The sequence below is a fragment of the Aedes aegypti genome, chromosome 2, assembly GCF_002204515.2.
Source record: "Aedes aegypti strain LVP_AGWG chromosome 2, AaegL5.0 Primary Assembly, whole genome shotgun sequence".
Lineage (NCBI taxonomy): Eukaryota > Metazoa > Arthropoda > Insecta > Diptera > Culicidae > Aedes > Aedes aegypti.
In genome coordinates this window covers 374,855,500-374,877,361 of record NC_035108.1, presented here as the reverse complement: position 1 = coordinate 374,877,361, position 21,862 = coordinate 374,855,500, and the positions used below count along the sequence as shown (strand labels likewise).

Here is a 21,862-nt window from a genome sequence, read left to right as displayed (position 1 = left end):
TAGAGTGTTACGTCTGCTTGTCTGTGTTAAGATATTCTGGGCTGACTAATAACTTAGTAAACAAATAATAGACATTTAAAAAAGTTCACAACAGTCTTGCCAGATCATCAGAGCATGTTTCAAGTTAATGAATATTTGACAATTTTTTTGTTGAAATCGGTAATGGTCGATTACACGTTCTGTGGACACTGGGTATTACGTCAAACAACATTTCATGTCATTTTGATAATATTTTGAAATCAGATTCCGCTCGGGTTTGAGTTCTACGGCGTGACGACGATCATTGGACGTGCTGTTTGGTTGTTGTTTGGATTTGTCGTGTATCTGCCATAGAAGAAGTATTATATGTACAAGCGAGGAACCCTTCGTCGCCGTGTGGGCTTGGAGAGATCACGCTTGGGCTCGGGAATGTATGTACCTATCTACCGAGGTACCCTTTCCTGCATCAGTTGGTATTGGTCCATCCACACCGGAGGTGACTTTTACATCATTAGAAGAATTTTTCATCAATCGGAAAGATCTACGCGGTCAAATATGTTGGCGCTGCTGCTAGGGTTAAAGTGAAAATTTCATCGTGGTGAAACAATCTAGTCCAGAGACTGTCTAACTGGTGTGTCTAGAGAGTTGTTTTGCGTTTTTAGTTGATAATAAAATATTGGCAACGTTTGCTGAAGATAAATGTGTGATAAGTGGAAGTGCAATTCAAATCCCCACGACTGCGGCAGTTGCGATACTCGGCACGGAAAAAATATCTTCGTGAGATAATGATGCAGCACCGGTGATGAGTCATCTGAGGCTCCCCAAATAGCCCCTGAAGCAAGTTCTTGGAAGGCTACACAGCAAGGTACATTTGGAGGCTGCGTTTATCAGACCACGGAAGTCAGTTTGCAGCTTGGCAGCATTTCGATCTCATGACGTAGTTGTTGGGAACCAGTTCTGCCGCGTACTTACAGTGAATAAGTTCCGAAGGGACGGACAGCCCAGCTGAAGTCAGTGAGTTAGATTGGTGTTTGTTGCTAGTGAGACCTTAGAACTCCATTTGTAACGATGGCAGTGAAAGCGGTTTGTGCTTGGGCAATATTATTGACCTTCAGTGCGTTGGTTATGCCGGTGGCACTGGAACAATGCCACGACGATAAGCCTTGCCCGGAGGATGAGTACTGCGACCAGCATAGCTATTCATGTACTCCTTGTAGTGAAATTTGCTCCAATGCAATGACGCGAGTGGATTGCAATAAGAAGTGTAAAGGTAAGTAATTGACATGAATTTGCAAGTACAATGTTACAGTAAAATAATATACACATCAATTATTTTGAATAACAAAATGATTTTAATGTTTGCTTTCTTGCAATTGAACAGAATACAATATTTCATTCTCCCATAAACAAATTTAAACCAAGAAGTTGAGTTAACGATTAACACCATTCAGATTGGAAAAGGTTTGCTGAGTAGATTGGTGGCGGCCCATTGACCAGAGCCTTCACTCTGGCCATTTGTAGGCTTGAAATCAACCTGAGTTCCATACGGTTTGCGCCTGTAATAGTTACTAGAGTCCAATAGTTATATTTAACTATGCTGACCATACGTCCCGTATTTAATGAGACAGCACCGTTTTCGCGACCTTTACGGGCTGTCATGTCGTTTTGTTTAAAAAGGTAAGGTCCATTTTTCCCGTAGTTTTAGCACGGTTCCAAAATACTTTTGAGAGTAGATGAAAACCCGAATTAAGTACTATACCATTTAATTCCACTAGAGTGACCTGGAAATATTTTTAAAATACGTTCGAAATTAGTATGGAAATCACTTTTGAATCACCCCTCGGCAAATTTTACTTCGGGTAGAGCTATCATTATGCAAATTGAAATGTCATTGAGTCGACGGATTGAATTTTGTTTTAAATAATTAATAATATCAACATTAGGATATTGAAGAGCAATAAAATTGTGTTATATTTAGGAAAATGTGCCCTTTCGATCAAGCTACAACAAACTGTGATTGTTTGTTCACTAAACAAGCCAATTAACGGCAGATTTTCAAAATTCATGTCCCAAAAATAACAAAAATGAGCATGAGAAATTCATTTTAGGGGATGACATACAAATTTTATCAAACACATTTTATTATGACGAACTTAAAACTCCTGACAACATATACCTATTGGTTAGTCATAAAACTCTCAAAAGTATACCGTGGTGAATCAAAATCCGGACGGTATCAATATCCGGACACTTTGATAATATTAATCAATTAAAGGCAAAGTTGATATGTTAACATGTTAAATTTTATATTCTAGCTTTTGCTTTGAACAACGCTGATTATTTGAAACATATCTGTTATCTAGTTACCATTTACAATTAATTAAAAATAACAAAACAAAAAAGTTGCTCGAGTTGAACGTTATTTCTTCGCGGTGCAAGTGATTATGTTGATAGGTCGACGAACGCACTCACAACGTTTGGCTATTAAAATATACAGTCCATGTAGTGATTTTGAAATATTTGTGCCCCGAAGAAGTTGCTCAAGAGATTAGTGACAAAATATTACAGAAATATGGAGTAAACATGCGTTTGAAACAGTGAAAAGATCAACAAAAAGATGCTGTCCGGAATTGGAGCCAAGTGTTTTGAACCCGGACAGTGAAACCAAATGTTATATTCATAAAGCGTAAGAACATAACTCACCAGTATAACTGGAGGAAAGTTTATAAAGGAATCAATACATGTAGGATTAGTGATGAAAAATATACAGAGCGTTGTGTGATGCAGAATAATTGAATTAATAAGTGGTTGTTCCAGTTCAAATCACAGTCGTCTCAGTCCAGGTAATTAAAAAACACATTTGCTCACATATTAATGTGTTTTAACAATAAAGAAACCATTGCATTGCTCAAGTTTGTAAGAGCATGATGTTTTAAAAAGTTTCACATTTTATGCTTAATTAATCGTATGTTAATACATAGCTGTCCGGATTTATAGACATGATTTGCTGCTGGTGTCCGGATTTAAAGATAAGAAATCCTTCATAGTTTTAATGATTTTTATGGTAAAATTTTCAATTTCATAGGAAAATTGATCATTTTCGCTTAGATTAAACATGGTATTCGTTGCCTAAAAACTCTTTTATATTTTTTGAAGAAAACCTATCCAAAACAGATTTTGAACATTCGTGGCAACTTAAGTGTTCGGGTATTGATGCATCACGGTAATAAATTTTGGAGCTGTTCACAAAAATACGACGAAAACTGTTCTAGATAGCGAAGTTGTGCTAGAATTTACTACATTAATCAGAAATTACATTGACTCACAAAAACAACGAAAATAGCGCGTGTGGATGTTAAATTCACGCTCAAACAATTTTCGCATTTTGTTATGGGCAATACTGTAATGTTTTAAATAATATTTACAAGGAATAAATTAATATATATTTTCACAAAACAACATTTTAAAACTTTGTAGTTCCATGTGCTTTATTGGCCACAAAAGTGGTATCAAAATCAATTCTGTTTCTTTTTATATCTAGTGTCCTTCTGTTTTCTACACAAACAACATACTTTCAAAACCATTTCAAAAACTACTCCAGCTACTAGCACAGAAGCTACAATATCCAACAAAAGGTACTGCACCAATGAAAGATTCACCGCCTGAGATTTCAAATGCCTTGCACCCTTGTTCCGCATAACATACTCCATCCAAAAGATTGACTCGTTCATCGGATCCACCAGTCTATCCCGGAAAATTACGGAAATCTCCTGCGCCCTCGTTGAGTACTCTTTATTTTGAACCATTTCCCTAATGTTCTCGAATAATGAATCCTCCGTGATATCCTTGAACGACAGTTTTCTGGCATATCCACTGCGAACTCCTCGGGCAGCATTTCGAGGCTGATCGGCAAAGAACGGTATGAATAACGTGGGCACTCCATGATGCATCGATTCGAACGTCCCGAACAGACCACCATGAGAGATAAACAGAATCACATTTTTATGAGCGAGGATGTCGTTCTGGGGAGCCCACCTTCGAATCAGGACATTGTCGGGAACGTCCGTCAGGTCACCTGACTCATATTTCCATATAACGCGTTGTTGCAATTTTGCAAAAACATTCAACAGAATAGATCGTTTTTCCAGGGGCATTAGCGAACTCTGCAGATATGCTCCAAGTGAAAAATATATAACTCCATGTTCAGCTTCGTCCATAAACTTTTGAAGATCTTGTGGTAGAGGTTTTGGTGGTTTGATATGAGCTCCTGCAATGTTTGCGATACCAACCATGGAAGGCCGTGGCTTTGCCAAAGTTTGATGGCTGTTGACCAACATCGCTGAGATAGATTTCTCCAGCGATTGAACAGTTGGCAAAGGCCCATGATGATCAACAAAACGATCAAAAATTTCCATGGCCAGTTTGTTCTGTTGGGGGAGATAATACAGCTCTCGGCCAATGTAATCAACCGTTGAAAGAAGCACATTGTAAGCACGTTGATAAAAGCTCATCTGATCGTCACAATCCAGTAGCATATGAGGCACGAATGACCATGGAGTAAGCAATCCCATTGCCCGATCCATGTAGTCCGAATAACCGATGGTGCTGATGGTGATGATCGGAGCATCGAACTTGTGGGCAAACATAAGCAAACTTTCCTGGAAGAATTGCTCAGCCACGATGAGGTCAAAATGTTGATCTTCACGTTTAATAAACTTTTGTACGTTGGCACTCTCCAGAGCATAACGACTCGTTTCCAGCCCCAGGCGCCAATACAGGAGCAGGTTTTTGAAATCATTCTGATAATCTTGTGAGCTGTAAACTGCCGAAATCGGAACTGGAAGAATAGTCACTCATAATCAATCTCAGAATCAGATTTTCTTCATCTTACTTACATTTTTCAAGGATGGGATAACTGGGATCAATCAGCACTTCAGTATAGTTGTCAATAGCTTCACCAAACTTGTAACTTGTCACAGCTGTTACCTCATGACCTCTTTCGGTCAGTTCCCTTATAAAATGTTTAAACATCAACCAATGACTAGATCCAGGAAAAGGGATCAAAAAGAGTACTTTTTCGCAGCTGACGCCACTCAAGCACAGTATGGAGAGCAAGAGAAGAGCAACGACTGCTTTCGACCTCATCTTGGATGATGCTGTGCGTTAACTGAGGGCAACGATTAATTGTAATGAAATTGCAACCGGCCAATGAATCATTATCAGTGCAGAGACACGGACGATTACCGGTCACTGATGACCGTGGTCCGGATTTTGGCGACTGAGTCAATTGAGTTTGTCATTTTTAGCATATTGTTATCGCAACGCGTTTCCATTCAGCATGGAGCTAATTGATTGCAACATTGTAGTGGTACGCTTACATTTTGTGACACAGGGTATGTACACATTTTCTACTTTCTATTTCCATCTATTTCTCGAACAGATTGGCTACTAACGATAGTGTTCTGGTGGATTTAGGTTTCATGCGAACATGTGAAGTAGACAGTGTACATCATGGCAGAACTAAATTCTTTCTGTACTATTTTTCTGATTTCATTTTCAGTGACAAACATTACGATTATTACATACCTATAAAGTTGAGTTTAGAATTCGAGCTCTTCGAAAATCTTGGAAAAAAGTGAAACACCTGGTTAAATTTCTCAATATAATAGAAGTTTGTTCTGAAACTTTCTATTAATCAACAATTAAAAAATAGCTTTTGTGGAAATAGTTGAAACGGTGACTAAAGAAATATTTTTTTAAACTCTTATTAATTATTGATTATTTTATTATATAAATTTGAGCTATTTCATCTAATACTTAACTTGTAAACAGGTGCTTTATAAACTATTTTTTAAGATATTGAAAGTGAAAACTTTTTGTAGTTTTCAGTCTTAATTTCATGTTAATTGCTCATAGGAAAACAAACTTACAGCATGCCGTAGTTTATTCTTTTTCTTAAAATCGGCTTTTACTGCTATTATTTTGAACACACATAAATACATATGTTTTTTGTGTTTTAGTTAATTCGAACCAATAAATAAGTTTTCCTAACAGTTCATTGATAGAGGAAAAAACTGATTCGGTAATAGCTAGAAGCTCCTGCAACATTTTGGTTCGGTTTTGAAAATGGGTTGTTCTTCATTGTATGACGTTCTCACTGGAATAGAGCCAACTTCTCAGGTTTGTGTTCTAAGTGAACAGTTGTTAACAGAGCGCTTCCTTTGTCGTTTTCGCATTCGTATACCATGTAACAAGCATGATGATACACCATGCCCAGGGAAGTCAAAGAAGTTTCACTACGATCCTGGACCCAGATACCTTCATCTGCTTTGTAGTTGTTGACCGCAAGCTAAGACTAATAGACACTTGAGAGACCTTTCTAGACAAACTGGAACAAACGTTCAGTTTTGTCGTCATAAGTATAAATTTGTGCTTCTTCTCTTCAAGAAGTTTGAGAAGAAGCTCGCGGTCTGACAAAACGCTTTAGTCTTTTTGCTATGCCATTTGGAAGCAAACCTTGATTCCCCTATAGAAGTTCATGATCTGACCACAATTGGCCCTTTGCTTTTTAACTTGACATTGCGCATATCGATGCCATTTCACTCTGTAAAAATTCTCGGATTCCGGCAAATATGAAAGTTTCTGTTTTTAATTACAGGAATAGCCCTTAGTAGTAAGAGATTTAATTTTCGTTAATTTGTCCAACTGATTAACAGAGTTTGGCAAAAGTTTGAGTGGGGCAAGAGATTCTTTTTGAGATTTTTTAAAGCTCAATTTGAAACATATATTATAAATTTCAAGGTGGTTCAAATGATGTTCAAGTAAGGGACTTTCACTCCATATGCTATATAATTTGGTTGAGAATTGGGAAAGATCTGCTGGTTGTTTAGACGTGAAAATTGTAAATTTCGTTTAAACTTTCATTGCTTGTAACATGAAAAAGTTTGGCAAAAGTTTGAGTGGGGCAAGAGGTTCTTTTTGAGATTTTTTAAAGCTCAATTTGAAACATATATTATAAATTTCAAGGTGGTTCAAATGATGTTCAAGTAAGGAACTTTCACTCCATATGCTATATAATTTGGTTGAGAATTGGGAAAGATCTGCTGGTTGTTTAGACGTGAAAAATGTAAATTTCGTTTAAACTTTCATTGCTTGTAACAAAATGGAAAAAAATCCTATTCGATTTTTATGTTAGGCTGATGCTTTGAGATGTTTTAATTTTTGCATTAATTCTTGGTAAACATTTTTGGCCCATAGCCATATATTGTCTCGCGGAAAAAATGCAAATCGTCTAAAATCCACATATTACGTTTAATTTTAGCGAAATATGCCTGAATGTTGTGCGAAAGATGTAACAACAGTTTCACGTTTTTACTTATCATTGCGAAAAACAGCTATTTTAGGGTGTATTACAATTAATCATGTTTTGGACTATTTCATCATGAAAATTTAGTATGTATTTATCTGAATACTTAAGTTTATGGCTGATGTATATTTTGTGTTTCCGCCCACGAACTTTTGCCCCACACTAAATTCGAACTCTTGTACCACCGGTGGGCCAAAAATTCGTTTAGGACAATCAATTTCAAAACTGTTCAAACTAATAATGGGTAATTATTTTATACAAGTTAGTTAGAAAAAAAAATGTAGCCCATATGTTGAAGACATACAGTGTGGTATTTATTTCTTTTCATCGGCTATAGTTTTACTGGAAATAGTGATTATTACTCTAAGGTCGAACTTTTGTCCAACTTTACTCTATGCATGATGGGGTTCAGCACTAAGCACTAAGTTAGCCACAGTATCAAAAACATCATGTTTTACGGTATTGAGAAAAATTGTTTTATCGCTTCAGGTTGCATCAAAACTTTTGTCATCAGAACGAAACACGAGAATGTTGCACACTGTATTACTTGAATGATTCGTTCTTCCGGCGCATTTGTTCCATTCGATGATAACTCTCTAAGGCCTGGGACTGACTTTTTGTTTTCATTCGACTTCGAAATATATAAATCTAATGTAATGCGGTTTTCACCTCGATCAATGGGATGAGTTAGACTTCCTGCGGATGGGATTTTCTAACCAGAAGTTCAGATCTGAACATGTTTTTCAACCGGAAATAAGTTTTCTCTTGTCGCATGTTTTAGCAACAAAACTAATATTAAACGATAGGTTTCAACCATTTTTTGACTTCAACGGACCAATAGAAGAATACAAGAATATATCATTTTGTGTATTTCGGAGCGTTAATGATCAACCGATTCAATGAGTGATTAATGATTAAATTCAAGATTACCATGATTAATCATTATCATTCATGATTAACATTTTTGAAGCCATGATTAATTATTGTGATTGATGATCAAACCAAAGTATGATTAAGGCTGAGTAGCCCGCCATGTTGTCAATGCAGCCCACAATTTAAAAGTACAGTAATACCTCGATATAACGTAACTCGATTTTTATTTTCGTTACGTTATATCGAGGTTACGTTATGTCGAAGCAAGTTTTTTTTTGTATCTAAATTTCGTTCATCATGTATACTTTTATGAGAAAATGGATCATAAATTGATGTTACCTAGCAGGCATTTTCAGTCTTTCTTACATATTTTTCCGTGTTTATTTTTTATTTTTCTTTTAATTTTAATTTTTTTACGTCTCTATTGCTGCAATCTTTGAAGAAATGTATTCCGGAAATATATTTGGAGGAATCCTTGAACACTCAGTAAAACTCTGAAAGAAATTCATAAACGAGATCTTTCAGAAACCCTTACAAAAGTTAATGTTGAGCCGTCCATGAACAGTTCTAGCAGGCAATTGTGGGACTTGAAGAATTTTGTTATGAGGAGCTCTTGATATAAATCCTTTTGTAATTTCTTGACAGATTTTTTTTAATAAATTACCCAAGAATTCATTAAAAAATGTATAAGTAAATTCATGAAGGAATCACAAGAAAATTCCATTCAAAAAAGAACTATCGTTGAGAGATTTTCCATGAAAAAGTTTTAGAACGAATACGTTGTGAGAATATCGGCATTATTCTAGGAGAATTTTCTGGGGGATCTGGGGAACTTGATCAGTTTTTGGACGAATTCCCGAATATAGTTTTGTACAGTTAACTCCCCCTTAATCGATTTTCCGTATCCCGATATCAAGTTAGATAACCATAATGAAAGCTGGGTTTCATGGCTAACTCGATGGTCCCTTGGATCTCAGTAGCATTGGTTTTGTGTTCTGTAACTCGATACCTCAATATCGAGTAAGGGAGAGCTGACTGTAAATTTTGTATTAGTAAGAAAATCACTGTAAATTTTGTATCAGTAGGAAAATTTATAGATGAAAACTTAAAGAGATGACTTGGGTAACCCACTGAAAAAATCCTGAAGAACTTTCTTAAGAAATTCCTGATGGAATCAAATGGAAAAATTTCGTTCCACATTGAATCCTTGAAGAAACTTAAGTAGTACATAGAATGAAGAAAGAATTGCATAAACTTAAGTAGTACATAGAATGGTTCTTGCATGAATATTTACAGAATGTACTGAAGAAATTCATAATTATTTACTGACGATATTTCGAGAAGATTGTTTTTCCGGTTTTTGGACGAATACCTGTACGAGTTTTTAGAATAATTGCTAGGGCATTCTAAGAATTGTTACTGAATAGTTCTTCGAAAGGGTCACTGGAAGAATTCATGAAAAATTGCTGGAATAATTTATGAATTTCTATACTCCGAAAAAAATAAAGTATCGTAGGCAGAATGGTTTGAAGAATTTATAGTTGAATCTTCTTTATATCCTGGAGAAATCACTTGGTGAAATTCTTGATCAAAGGCATAGAAGAATTCATAGATATATTTGAAAAAGAATCTATTGGATAAATTCAAAATCCTTGAATTTAAAATCCATAGAATCCGGAGTTCTTTAGAAACAGTTCTTGGAAATATTCTGGATAAAATTCTGGAGGAATTTAATTACAATTTTCTGATGAAATTTCTCAAGAAATCCTTGGGACGGGAATCCGTTAAGTCAATATTGATCAAATGTTTCTAGAAACTCTTGGAGGAATCTCTGAAATTGCCTTGAAAAAAAATCTGGTGAAATCCCTGGAATTATTTTTCAGGAATATTTCAGAAGTTTTCATACATGAAAATCATGAGGATTAACTAGTGGAATTCCTACAAGATCACAGTCGCAATTATTTAAGTTAAAGTATTAAACATGATTATCAGAAGTGTTTCTACTAGAAACTTTCTAGTTCAAATCCCTGAACAAATTCCAGGAGAAACATCAAATTCTTGGAGAAATAATTTGAAGAATATCTGTATTCAGTGAAAGTAAACGCTTGGATTGCTCTGATTTAAATCATGTTTTTAATAAAAATTGGAATAATAAATGAGAGCCAAAAAAGAGTTACGTTATATCGAGGTAAAAGTTACGTTATATCGAGTTACGTTATAAAGCGGTTACGTTATATCGAGGTTACGTTATATCGAGGTATGACTGTAATAAAAATCTGCCCTCATTAATGACATGTATTTGAAAGAGTCTCAAATTCCGAACAGACTCATATTCCAAACATTCGGTTTTCGTATGGCGATTTGGTTGAAATGTTTCGCTGGAATTTGTCATCGAATTGCCAGGAAATGGCAGTAAGTTGCAATTCAACTTTAAAAGCAATACTTAACAAGTTTAAATAAACAATCTAATCAGCAAACCCAACAGCTAACAGTTAGGCTTTATGAATAAATTAAAATTTTCACAAATATCAGTAAATTTATGTCAATCAGATGCATTTGAAGTCATTGTTGGCCTTAAATGTTCGGAATATGAGTCAACACGGTACTTATGATTATTATTAAAGATTATCATTAATGATTATGATTAACTCCAATAGTTATTTTCAGTATAATTAGTGATTATCATTATTTATTATGATCAATCCTGATGTCAAGTTTGGTCAAAAATGTCTATTTCAAAATAATGTTTCTAGGTCGGCTTTAAACCAAATTCCGTATCAATCACACTTCTAGTTTTTAGAACTAAAATCTTTTGTAAGAATTTCCTTATGAGATCTGTGTGAAAAATTTTGAGAAATATTTTTTAAAACATTGTTCTAAATGAATTTCCGCCTTTCCTTGTTATTCTATTGAATCAAGATTTCAGTATCAACAAACAAGTGATCATTTTACCAGGGGAACCAGATATAGCCAAACCTCCATTAGTCTTTATTCCAGGGACCAGTAATTCTTGGGAATATTGAGTTATGATCTCCAACTGAGAAAACTGCGAAAAACATGCCATTTAATCAAGGATGCAATATATGATTGCCCAGCAATGTGCGAATCAGAACGTAATTGTAATCACGATTTGTGATTACAAATTGTGATTTATTTGTTATAAAGAAGTTAAAAATATTTTGTTTTAGAATTTGTGTAGTGTGCTATTCCTATACCTAAAAAAAACAATGCGCTCTCGGGCTAGGCATTGGATATATATAGAAAGCGTTGTGTTTGGATGGGCATCTAATTCTTCCGAAAGAGGTGCACTTTGCGAAAGAGGACCACGTGATTATTGAGCTGAAATCGAATTCAGGTTAACTTCTGCGTTCATGAGTCCTCTCATGGCGTAGTGGTTAACGCGCCCCAACTAGAGATCGGGGAGTCGTGAGTTCGATTCTCACTGAGAAGACGTGTAACTTTTTCGCAAATCTTCACATCAATTTGTCCATCTAATCCAATTGCAAATTATATGTAATGTTTAGCTTTTCGGTAGTTGTTAAACTTCCACTCGGCTGGTTGGCCGTAAACCACGATTCATAATTAAAACAAGTAGAATTTATTGTTAATCATATTCATCATTATCTAGTGTATAACTCGTTTGTTGCATGGCTTTTAGTTAATTATAAGGTTATGAATAATCTATCTATAATGAATACAACTGCGGAAAACGTTTTTGTCTCAAGCACCAAAATACTGCTACCGGGTACCCCCATTGGTTTGACCACATTCAATCTGAACACTTTTTAATTTGTACCTTCAAACGTCATTTAGCTCATGGAACGGAGCAAAGTGGAATGGAACGCTGTGGAACGAAATGCAGAATCAAAACAAAACAGTGAAAGAAGTAACCAGAAACACGTTTTTAGGGTGACTAGATGTTCAAATTGAAAATGAACCCCGATGGTTTGCATGAGATACCGTTCAAATTAACGGGGGTGTATTTACTTAATTTAGGGTTACTGAATTCACTGCCATTTTCAATAATATGATAGCACGTCTAGTTTTTGAAATGTTGGCTGTTGAAAATGCAGAATTTGCCGAATTTAGTGAACTGTTTTAAGTGCATGCGGTTTTCAAGCTTGGGCTACAAATCGGTGAGTCAACAACTAGGAAGTAGCGTTTAATACAGCTCTGGTCCTCACAAGTTCCTACCTCACGCTTCCACGGGTCAAACGATGACAAAGACCGCTAGCCAGGGATGGGAAAAGTACTGTAGCAAACATTTACCACTTCGACATTCACACGTTTCTACACGACCATCAAAATCCAAAGCAAACTGACTATTTGAAACAAAAAAATGTCACGGCTCTTCAAAACTGTACTCTTCTTCTTCCCAATGTTTATTCAATCCCGAATGCGAAAAGACTCGGGCACAGTGGTAACACGATTTTTGCGGTTTTCGGGGTTTTGACTTTTTGCTCGGTAAAGGCGGCATATAATTGAACTTGTTTATATGTATCGCAACAGATTGATTGTGCTCTTGCTGTTAGTACAAATAGATTTCAATCAAATGAAAACACAAGCAAAATATTAGCGATTGAATTATTTAACTATTTTTTTCAATCATTCACCTCGGGATGGCTGCCCGAAAACGATCATAGTGGAGAGACTAAAACATTCAAGCAGTGTGTGAACCGATAGCAGCACAACGAAATGACGAAATATTATATAGCCTGATGGTATTTGAGTGTACGAAGGTATGGTGCTGCCATCTGGGAAAAGTTTGATCGATGCGTGAAGCGTCGAAAATTTTATCCGGTAAGGTATAGGAAGCAAAATTTCAAATGCTCACATAGAATTAATTACAATACCGGGTACCCCCGTTGGTTTGACCACATTTAATCTGAACACTTTTTAATTTGTACCCCGCTAATTTGCACATCGTTCAGATTAAAAATGGTTCAAACGTCATTTAGCTCCTGGAACGGAGTAAAGTGAAATGGAACGCTGTGAAACGGAACGCAGAATCAAAACAAAACAGCCAAAAGGGTAACCAGAAGTACGATTTTCTGTTGTTCGTAGGGTGACTAGAAGTTCAAATTAAAAATGAACCCCGATGGTTTGCATGAGGTACCGTTCAAATTAGCGGGGGTGCACGGTAGTTATTTAAAATCTTTTCAGAATATGTTGATATACTTTTGATGGGCTACATTATAGGCATATAATTTTGAGTTTTATATTTTTTTTCTCAATATTCTGCTCACTCTATAGTTGATCAATAGTCTAACATGGTACACTTAACAGAATTTAATTTAAAAGTGTTTTGAATTTTTTAGAAGCATTTGAAAATTGACTTCCTATGCTTTGCCATGTAAAATAATCGGAGCTTCACGCATAGGGTCAATTGTGGCAATTACCTTCGTAGACGCGAATTGATGCTGCTGCTGCTTTGTGTTTTGGTTGGCTGGCAGGATCAATGAACTGTGGTAAATTGTGGTCACATTTCCCAAGTCTGTCGCCAGCTAAGGGTTGCGTACCTAGCTGGTAGTGCAACCTGGGCACTGTTGTCCTTCTTACATCAGCTAGATTGAGGAGGTACGTCTCGAAGAAGAAGAAGAAGAAGAATCGACCCCGATGTGAAAAAAGAAGTCTGGCAAACAAGGTTGAAAATTTGCCGCTTTCGACGTTTTGTCGTTTTCGACGATTTGGGATTCAACGTTTTGGCATTCGACGTTTTGACTTTCGACGTGTTGTCTTTCGACATTTTGTCACTAAACCAATCGGCAAAGACCCACGCAATGAAATAAAGATTACGATTGGAAACTTGGAACATGAAACTGCAAGTCACTTGGTTTCGCAGGATGCGACAGGATAATCTATGACGAACTACATCCCTGTAACTTCGATATCGTAGCGCTGTTGGAACTTTGTTGGACTGGACAGAAGGTGTGGAAAAGCGGGCATCGAGCGGCTACCTTCTACCAAAGCTGTGGCACCACAAATGAGCTAGGAACTGGCTCCATAGTGTTGGGCAAGATGCGACAACGCGTTATCGGGTGACAGTCGATCAACGCAAGGATGTGCAAGATGAGGATAAAAGGTCGTTTCTTCAACTACAGCATCATCAACATACACTGCCCACATGAAGGGAAACCCAACGACGCGAAGGAGACGCGCAGCTGGAGCAGATATATGACGGATGCTCGCCGCGTGACGTGAACATCGTTGTTGGCGACATGAACGCACAGGTAGGACGAGAGGAAATGTACAGACCGGTGATCGGGAGGAACAACCTGCATGCCGTATCTAACGACAACGACCAACGATGTGTCAACTTTGCAGCTTCCCGTTGTATAGTAGTCCGAAGCCCCTTCTTCCCTCGCAAAGATATCCATAAGGCCACCTGGAGATCACTCGATAATCTAACCGAGAACCAAATCGACCACGTTCTAATCGACGAAAAATTCTTCTCTGACATCACCAATGTTCGCACAAACCGCAGTGCGAATATAGATTTGGATCACCACCTAGTTGCGCCATAAAGAAGAACGAGATCGCGAAGCGATGGAAGAGCTGTTACGCGCTAAAGACACACGGAAGATTTACGAGAAGCGCGAAGGCTTTGTGCCACAAGCCGATATGCGCAGAGACTGTGACGGATATCTTCTCACGAACGAACGTGAGATGGTCAAAATGTGGCGGCAGCACTACGATTAGCACCTTAATGGTGTTGTGGCCAGTAGTGAAGATGGCACGGAAATAACTTTGGGAGCACGCGCGGACGACGAAAAACTTCCGCCTCCAGATCTCCAAGAGGTAGAATACAATGTACCCACACATAATTTATTAATCGATTTTAAAACAATCGATCGAGAACAGCTATGGCAGATTATGCACGAATACGGTTTCCCGGACAAACTGATAAGATTGATCAAGGCGACGATGGAGTGAGTGATTTGCGTAGTCCGATGGCCTTTCGTGCTTACTGTTCAACATTGCGTTGGAGGGTGTGATAACAAGAGCGGGGATAGACACGAGTGGCACGGTCTTCAGAAAGTCCGATCAGTTCGTCGCCGACGACATTGATATTGTTGCACGCAACTTTGAGACGATGGCGGATACGTACATCCGATTAAGGGCGGAAGCTAGGCGAATCGGACTGAACATCAATGTGTCGAAGACGAAGTACATGATAGCGAGGGGCTCAAGAGAAGACACGGTACGCCCTCCACCTCGATTTTATATTGACGGTGATGAAATCGAGGTTGTCGAAGAATTCGTGTACTTGGGCTCACTGGTGACCGCCGACAACGACACCAGCAGAGAAATCCAGAGATGCATCGTTGCTGGAAATCCTGCCTACTTTGGACTCCGCAGAACTCTTCGATCGAGCAAAGTTCGCCATCGCACGAAGTCAACCATCTACAAGACGCTGATTAGACCGGTACTCCTCTATAGGCTTGAAACATGGACTCTACGTGCAGAGGATCAACGTGCCCTTGGTGTTTACGAACGGAAGATGTTGCGGACCATCTACGGCGGAGTGCAGATGGAAGATGGAACGTGGAGAAGGCGAATGAACTATGAATTGCACCAGCTGCTAGGAGAACCAATCATCGTGCACCTCGCAAAAATTGAGAGGCTGCGGTGGGCATGTCACTAGGATGTCGGATAACAATCCGGTGAAAACGGTTCTTGAAAACAATCCGACCGGCACAAGACGACGTGGTGCGCAGCGTGCTATCTTGCAGTCAAGTTGAAGACGATCTGCGGACCCTTCGCAGAATGCGTGGCTGGTGACCGCAGCCATGGACCGAGTCGAATGGAGACGTCTCCTACGTACAGCAAAAGCCACCCAGGCCTTAGCCTAACAGGTAAGGTAAGGTATATATGACTAGAGACAATGAAAATATACTGGGGCCTTCCTTAGCCGAGTGGTTAGAGTCCGCGGCTAAAAAGCAAAGCCATGCTGAAGGTGTCTGCGTTCGTATCCCGGTCGGTCCAGGATCTTTTCGCAATGGAAATTTCTTTGGCTTCCCTGACCATAGAGTATCATCGTACCTGCCACGCGAGATACGAATGCGAAAAATGACAAATTTGGCAAGGAAAGCTCTCAGTTAATAACTGTGGAAGTGCTCATTAAACACTAAGCTGAGAAGCAGGCGCTGTCCCAGTGAGGACGTAATGTCACAAAGAAGAAGAAGAAGAAATCAATTAAAATTAACGACTTCGTGGATTTCAGGAAAGCCCGCGAAGTACTACGAAATGTGTTATATCTGGACAATCCATATGAATATCACAGAAAACTCCAGTTTTTTGCCTATGAAAAAGGTTTATTTATTTTGAGTGAAAGTTTCATTAATAATTTTTGAATCTATTATCGTTTTTGAATCTATTATCGTGGACTGCTTCTGGCTTGCTTGTTTGTTTTAAATTTTGAATTGCTACTCTCGTTACAACCGTTTTATCTTAATCTGTAAAACAAAAATTACACTTACAAAAACACCGCTAAGTTTACACATCTAAAATATATTTTCATAAATATAAGTGTTAAATCTGGGGGCCAGATAGCCGTAGCGGTAAACGCGCAGCTATTCAGCAAGACCAAGCTGAAGGTCGTGGGTTCGAATCCCACCGGTCGAGGATCTTTTCGGGTTGGAAATTTTCTCGACTTCCCAGGGCATAAAGTATCATCGTACCTGCCACACGATATACACATGCAAAAATGGTCATTGGCATAGTAAGCTCTCAGTTAATAACTGTGGAAGTGCTCATAAGAACACTAAGCTGAGAAGCAGGCTCTGTTCCAGTGGGGACGTAACGCCAGAAAGAAGAAGAAGAAGTGTTAAATCTGACCAAAAGTACAAGACCGCGACAAAGCCGCGAAATTTTGGTTTTATTGCTTTAGTCGCCTGTGAAATCTCAAGAATTCCGCCAAAAATTTTCATTGTTCGTACATATGACGAGAGATATTTTTTTTATTTGTATGCCGTTACACGTATGAAATAATATTCAATTTGATTTACGAAAAATATGGAAAAAATAATAACCTCAACTCTTTTGGTTCCACTTTTTTACAGACACGCTTAAATTTTGTAGGAATAATTTGATTTTTAAGAGCTAATAACCTTATTGCGTGACATAATTTATGCGTAACCTCTATGACACTACCTTCTTTCGTTAAAGTCTAACAAAAAGTTTCTATTCTTCCTTCCATTCACAGATTATCTGATTCTGCAGAGAATCGCCACCCTGGAGAACAATTTATACACCACCATCATAATTTTCGCCGTCATTCTCCTCCTGCTGGCAGTGACGGTAGTGGTCATCATCGTTCGGTGGTGCCGCAAAAGCAATCACTTCTCCTGGTCCTTCTTGAAGCGACTTCTGGCTCGGGAAAAATCCAACCCCCCAACGATGGAGTACACCCACGAGAATCCGCACACCAAGAGTCCCAAGCTTAGTACCCGCTCCGGAAGCAACAGCACCGCCCTCCCTCCTTTACCCCAAGTGGCAACGATTGCCCCGCCCAGTACTTACATGGGCTCGGACGTAGGTTCGGTTCAAACTGTTACCACGCCCATCAACGGACGATATCCGGCGGAGGATTGGAGAGAAAACCACGCTTACGACAACGGAGGCTTAGTGGTTACTCCTACGGAGAACACCTACGAGTACGTGGAAGCCAAGATGAACATGCGACGTCAGCTTCCGTTTCCGAATTAAAGTGAGCTTCTGAGCTTTCGGATTTTTTGTTTTCGAAGCAAAGTAAGACCGTTCCTTACAAAAAGTATTTATTTCGAAATCGTAGAAAACGAACTCAATTTGATTTAGGCACATCGGAAAAAAGTTTGCTCACTCATTTACTCGTCTACATCTTTCATCACACACACAAGAAAATGGCACTGATTTGTGAGATTCTATACCTTCGTGTGAAGCTTAGAGTTTATGTTAAAGCACAAATTGCATGGCAATTCCGTTCGATTTCCAGTTGTAAATATTGTCTACTTATTTTAGAAAACAAGTCTAAACCATAAAGTACATTCAAAGTCGAAAAAAAGAAAAGCTTATTTCAGTATTGGTACTTTTAGAATTTAAGTTTATCAATGTATAGTATTAATTGTTGAGTCAATAATAAACCAGGAGATATCAAAGTCACGGTGCTCCCCAAACCGTTATTATCACGCTCCATCAAATCTGTGGTAATCAGTCGCTTTATTTATTCTAAAACTGTAAGTCTGGACGAAATTAAAAAAAAAAGTAGAACCCTATTTGAAGTTACCCTAATCCGGGATAAAATGGATCATCGGGAAAAATTGAAAAGTGTTCATGCGTAAATTTTTAAACTCTTAGAAATAATGGAAATATTCATAATTATGGATGACAAGCTCAAACAATCATGTCTCACGCCCATCATTCGGCACAGCTGTGCCTTCTCTGCGCCGAGGGGCGCCAAGCGCGCAAAACATGCTATACCTTTATATACAGTAAACAACGAGCCTATGCATACTATAAAACGTTTGACTTTTACTGTGCGCCCTGTTTTCAAATTGCCCGTGAGAGAGAGCGAGACAGCACCAACACACAGCGCACAGTAAAAGTCAAAAGAACAAAATAATTTATAGCACGTACACAGGCGCCCTCAGGTGACTCAATGAGCCTCTGTACATGCTATAAATTCTTTTGTTCTCTTGACTTTTACTTGCGCCGTGTGTTGGTGCTGTCTCGCTCTATCTCACGGGCAATTTGAAAACAGGGCGCACAGTAAAAGTCAAACGTTTTATAGCATGCATAGGCTCGTTGTTTACTGTATATAAAAGTATAGCATGTTTTGCGCGCTTAAGGTACACTGTTTTGATGGCTAAGACACATTACAATTTTGGTGTACAAGTCAATTATTGTGTATAGAATTTAAGGAGATGTTTTGTGATAATTTAGGTCTGGAGAGCACCGTGAAAGTACTACATCACACGACACTGTACTAAAGTTTGTAGTTTATTAAGTACCTAGAAGTGGAGTGAATTCCCGCCGTCTCAAACCCAATACTGATTTCTTCGCAACAACGGATTCGCTTGCGATTGGTGCTGTAGCGTTGCCTGTGACGGAAGCAGCTGTTGCTGTTGTTGCGCTTGCTGTTGATGGTGCGATTGGGCGATTGTTGAGTAGTTCACGTCAGGACCTACCTCGCAGGATGAGCTCCACTCGTCGCCTTCGTCTCCGTAGGGATAGTTAAGATTATTGGGGTTCTGCATCAGATCACCGTGCATGTCCATCATATCCTCTTCAGGTTCGGAATCGAGCTGGAGGGAGTTGTCCAAACCGATGGGGATGACCTTGCAGTGGGGAATGCTACTGATGATGGGAAGCGGGGTGGAAGCTGAGGTTACCGGAAGGGATTCATTTTCGGAAGGCGTGTACATCCGGTTGTTGAGGGTCATGAAGTCCGGAGGTCGAGGAAGGGATGGAGGGTGATCTTTATCTGGGTGATCTTTGTGGGAATTGTTGGCTCGACATTTAAGAAGGATGATGGTCATGAGGAGGATGACGATTATTGCAGCTGCTGCACAAGCAGCAATGAGATATTCCAACGGAAGGCTGCTATCAGCTGTGACAATGTCGACATCATTACTGCCGTGGGATCCGCGGGACGGAGAATAGATTTCTATGGGGACGGTACCCTGACCGGGCTGAGCGGTCTTAGTAGATAGCATGTACTCGAAGTTATCGTTTATCGATTGGAAGTCTTGGTTGAACTTCCTTGCTACATAGTAGATTACTCCACTTTTGAGCTCCTTATACGTAAACGTGATAATGTCTTTGTCGCTTGGCTGCTCAATGTAATCAAGTCCAGAACTTCGGACGATTTTTCTCAGGCGACCATACTTAGGTCTGCGAGTGATCGTGATCTTAGGGTTATACCTGTTCAGCTTCAATTGAGCTGGGTTATCAAAAATGAAAGTTGAACTAAGCCGAATTCGTTCACCTGGAGTGATCGTGATTGGGTTGATGATGATGAACGGTTGAACGATCATGGTGACATCAATCAGACAAGCCGATGTGGTATCTGGAATGAAAGCATCTAGCTGGAAGCTGTCATTTGATCGTGTCATGTCTGTCTGCATGTAGTTGATCTTTCCATCGTCTAACTGACGCTGGGTGAACTTCAGTACTGGTTTGTTGTTCGAGATGATGATCCCTCCCATTGGGTTTTTAGTTACATTGTAGACAATTCTATTTTTTTGGACGTTAGTCTCAACAGAGACATGTTTCGTTTCCAATACCCCTAAGTTCGTCCCTTGTTGGACCATAATCGGTTGGTTATTGTACCCAGGTAAGATCGTTATCGGCAGAACTTTAATGTTGAAGATTTCGTAAGCTGGTTTGAACTTTCCATCAGACACTTTAAAGTAGAACGTCGTTGATTGAGGATTACCCGAATGCGTGTAAATTATCCTATTTTCATTGATATCCGCCTGAGTAAACTGATTCCCATATGTGATTATGTCCTGAGGGTAACCTTCATCGGATATTTTCAAAAGAACTCCCAAATTGGGTCCACTGATCACGTCATAAACAATATCTTTAGGATCCGTGTCTGCGTCTTCCGTAAGTAGCTGCGATGCAGTTATGGTTTGGTTTTCACCCTCGATCACAGAAATGTGCGGTGAAGCCGTCGATAGCTGGAATGGCTGATCATTGACGGGATTGATTGTGACTGGAATAGTTATGTTACACAAAAACAAATTTCCTGGCACTAAGTAAACAGCCAAGGCGATTTTGTCCTCCACAGTGTCTGAGTGATCATGTTTGTAGTAAACCTTGTTTTCGTAGAAATCGTTCAACGAGAAACGATTAACCTGGGTAAGAGAGTCGTCGAGCTCGACGGTTCCATGAGCCGGAGGATGAACATCGATGAACAACTCTGGGTTTTGGATTCCAGCTCGGGTTTCCAGGTACTCCAATACTTTGGAGAGGTCCAGCTTGATAGGTCCGGAGTCGCCTTCATCTAAATTTATCCGAGGCACTGGAAGAAATCTCAACAATCCCCCAGACGAAACAGACACATCGATATTGAAGATTTGATCTACTAGGCTATTCGAAAGCGGAGCGGTGACATCGAAGTAGAACGAATCGTTGGTTTTCAACTCCACCATGTGGTGTGTATGTTCGTAAAAGATTCGTCCGTTCTCCACATCGTGTTGCGTGAATTCTGTGATTTCGTTCATGTAACCGTACTCTGCATGTTCATATATAAGTTTCCCCATTTGCGGTGGTATAGTTACGATATATTTAACATCCCGATCATCATCGGAACATTTGTAATACAATTGCTCGGGAAGTATTTGCTTCCTCGTTAAAGGAAAAACGTGCAGGATTTCGTTTTTGATAAGCTCCAGAGCAACAGGATTCGTAACTATGTGCAACACTTGGTCTGTTGTATTGTGCAGACCATCGCTAACGAAGAATACAATCTTTCCATTCTGGTTACTACTGTCGTGGATGAAATACACCAAATTGTGGTTGATGTCCTGCTGCGTGAAGGTATGCAGTTTCTTGCTATATGAGTCCTTAAAAGCCACGTAACCACCAGTCATTTGCTGGATGTAGAACGTTAGGTTCTCTGGAGGGGTGTCATAGTCTTGAACCACTGCAAAAATATGG

General features: G+C 38.9%; 3 protein-coding genes across 9 annotated transcripts in view; 1 reads left to right on the top strand and 2 right to left on the bottom strand.

The window, feature by feature from the left end:
- Positions 1 to 332: 332 nt before the first annotated feature.
- On the top strand, positions 333 to 18,542 carry LOC5572438 (protein grindelwald). Its single transcript, XM_001660334.2, has 2 exons — positions 333 to 1,249; positions 17,424 to 18,542. The coding sequence occupies exons 1-2, from the start codon at positions 1,048 to 1,050 to the stop codon at positions 17,924 to 17,926; spliced, it is 705 nt and encodes a 234-aa protein (XP_001660384.1). The 5' UTR covers positions 333 to 1,047; the 3' UTR covers positions 17,927 to 18,542.
- Positions 3,413 to 5,431, bottom strand: LOC5572439 (UDP-glucuronosyltransferase 2B7). The gene is made up of 2 exons (XM_021846744.1): positions 4,875 to 5,431; positions 3,413 to 4,816 (listed from the first exon to the last, which is right to left on the bottom strand). The coding sequence occupies exons 1-2, from the start codon at positions 5,122 to 5,124 to the stop codon at positions 3,495 to 3,497; spliced, it is 1,572 nt and encodes a 523-aa protein (XP_021702436.1). The 5' UTR covers positions 5,125 to 5,431; the 3' UTR covers positions 3,413 to 3,494.
- Positions 18,543 to 19,014: 472 nt separating the features above from the next.
- Positions 19,015 to 21,862, bottom strand: part of LOC5572437 (chondroitin sulfate proteoglycan 4) — a 50,138-nt gene continuing 47,290 nt past the window's right edge. For all 7 annotated transcript variants that reach the window (XM_021846737.1, XM_021846738.1, XM_021846742.1 and 4 more), the window contains exon 11: positions 19,015 to 21,848. In XM_021846737.1, coding sequence (XP_021702429.1) covers positions 19,234 to 21,848 — 2,615 coding nt within the window. In that variant the 3' untranslated portion in view covers positions 19,015 to 19,233. The remainder of the gene's footprint in view (positions 21,849 to 21,862) is intronic.

Bases quoted from the DNA above. Each gene is read 5' to 3' on its own strand.
- LOC5572438 (XM_001660334.2), top strand. From the start codon at position 1,048: ATGGCAGTGAAAGCGGTTTGTGCTTGGGCAATATTATTGACCTTCAGT. The intron at 1,250-17,423 runs GTAAGTAATTGA...TTCCATTCACAG, and splicing joins TTGCAATAAGAAGTGTAAAG to ATTATCTGATTCTGCAGAGA.
- LOC5572439 (XM_021846744.1), bottom strand. From the start codon at position 5,124: ATGAGGTCGAAAGCAGTCGTTGCTCTTCTCTTGCTCTCCATACTGTGC. The intron at 4,817-4,874 runs GTAAGTAAGATG...CTATTCTTCCAG, and splicing joins TTATCCCATCCTTGAAAAAT to TTCCGATTTCGGCAGTTTAC.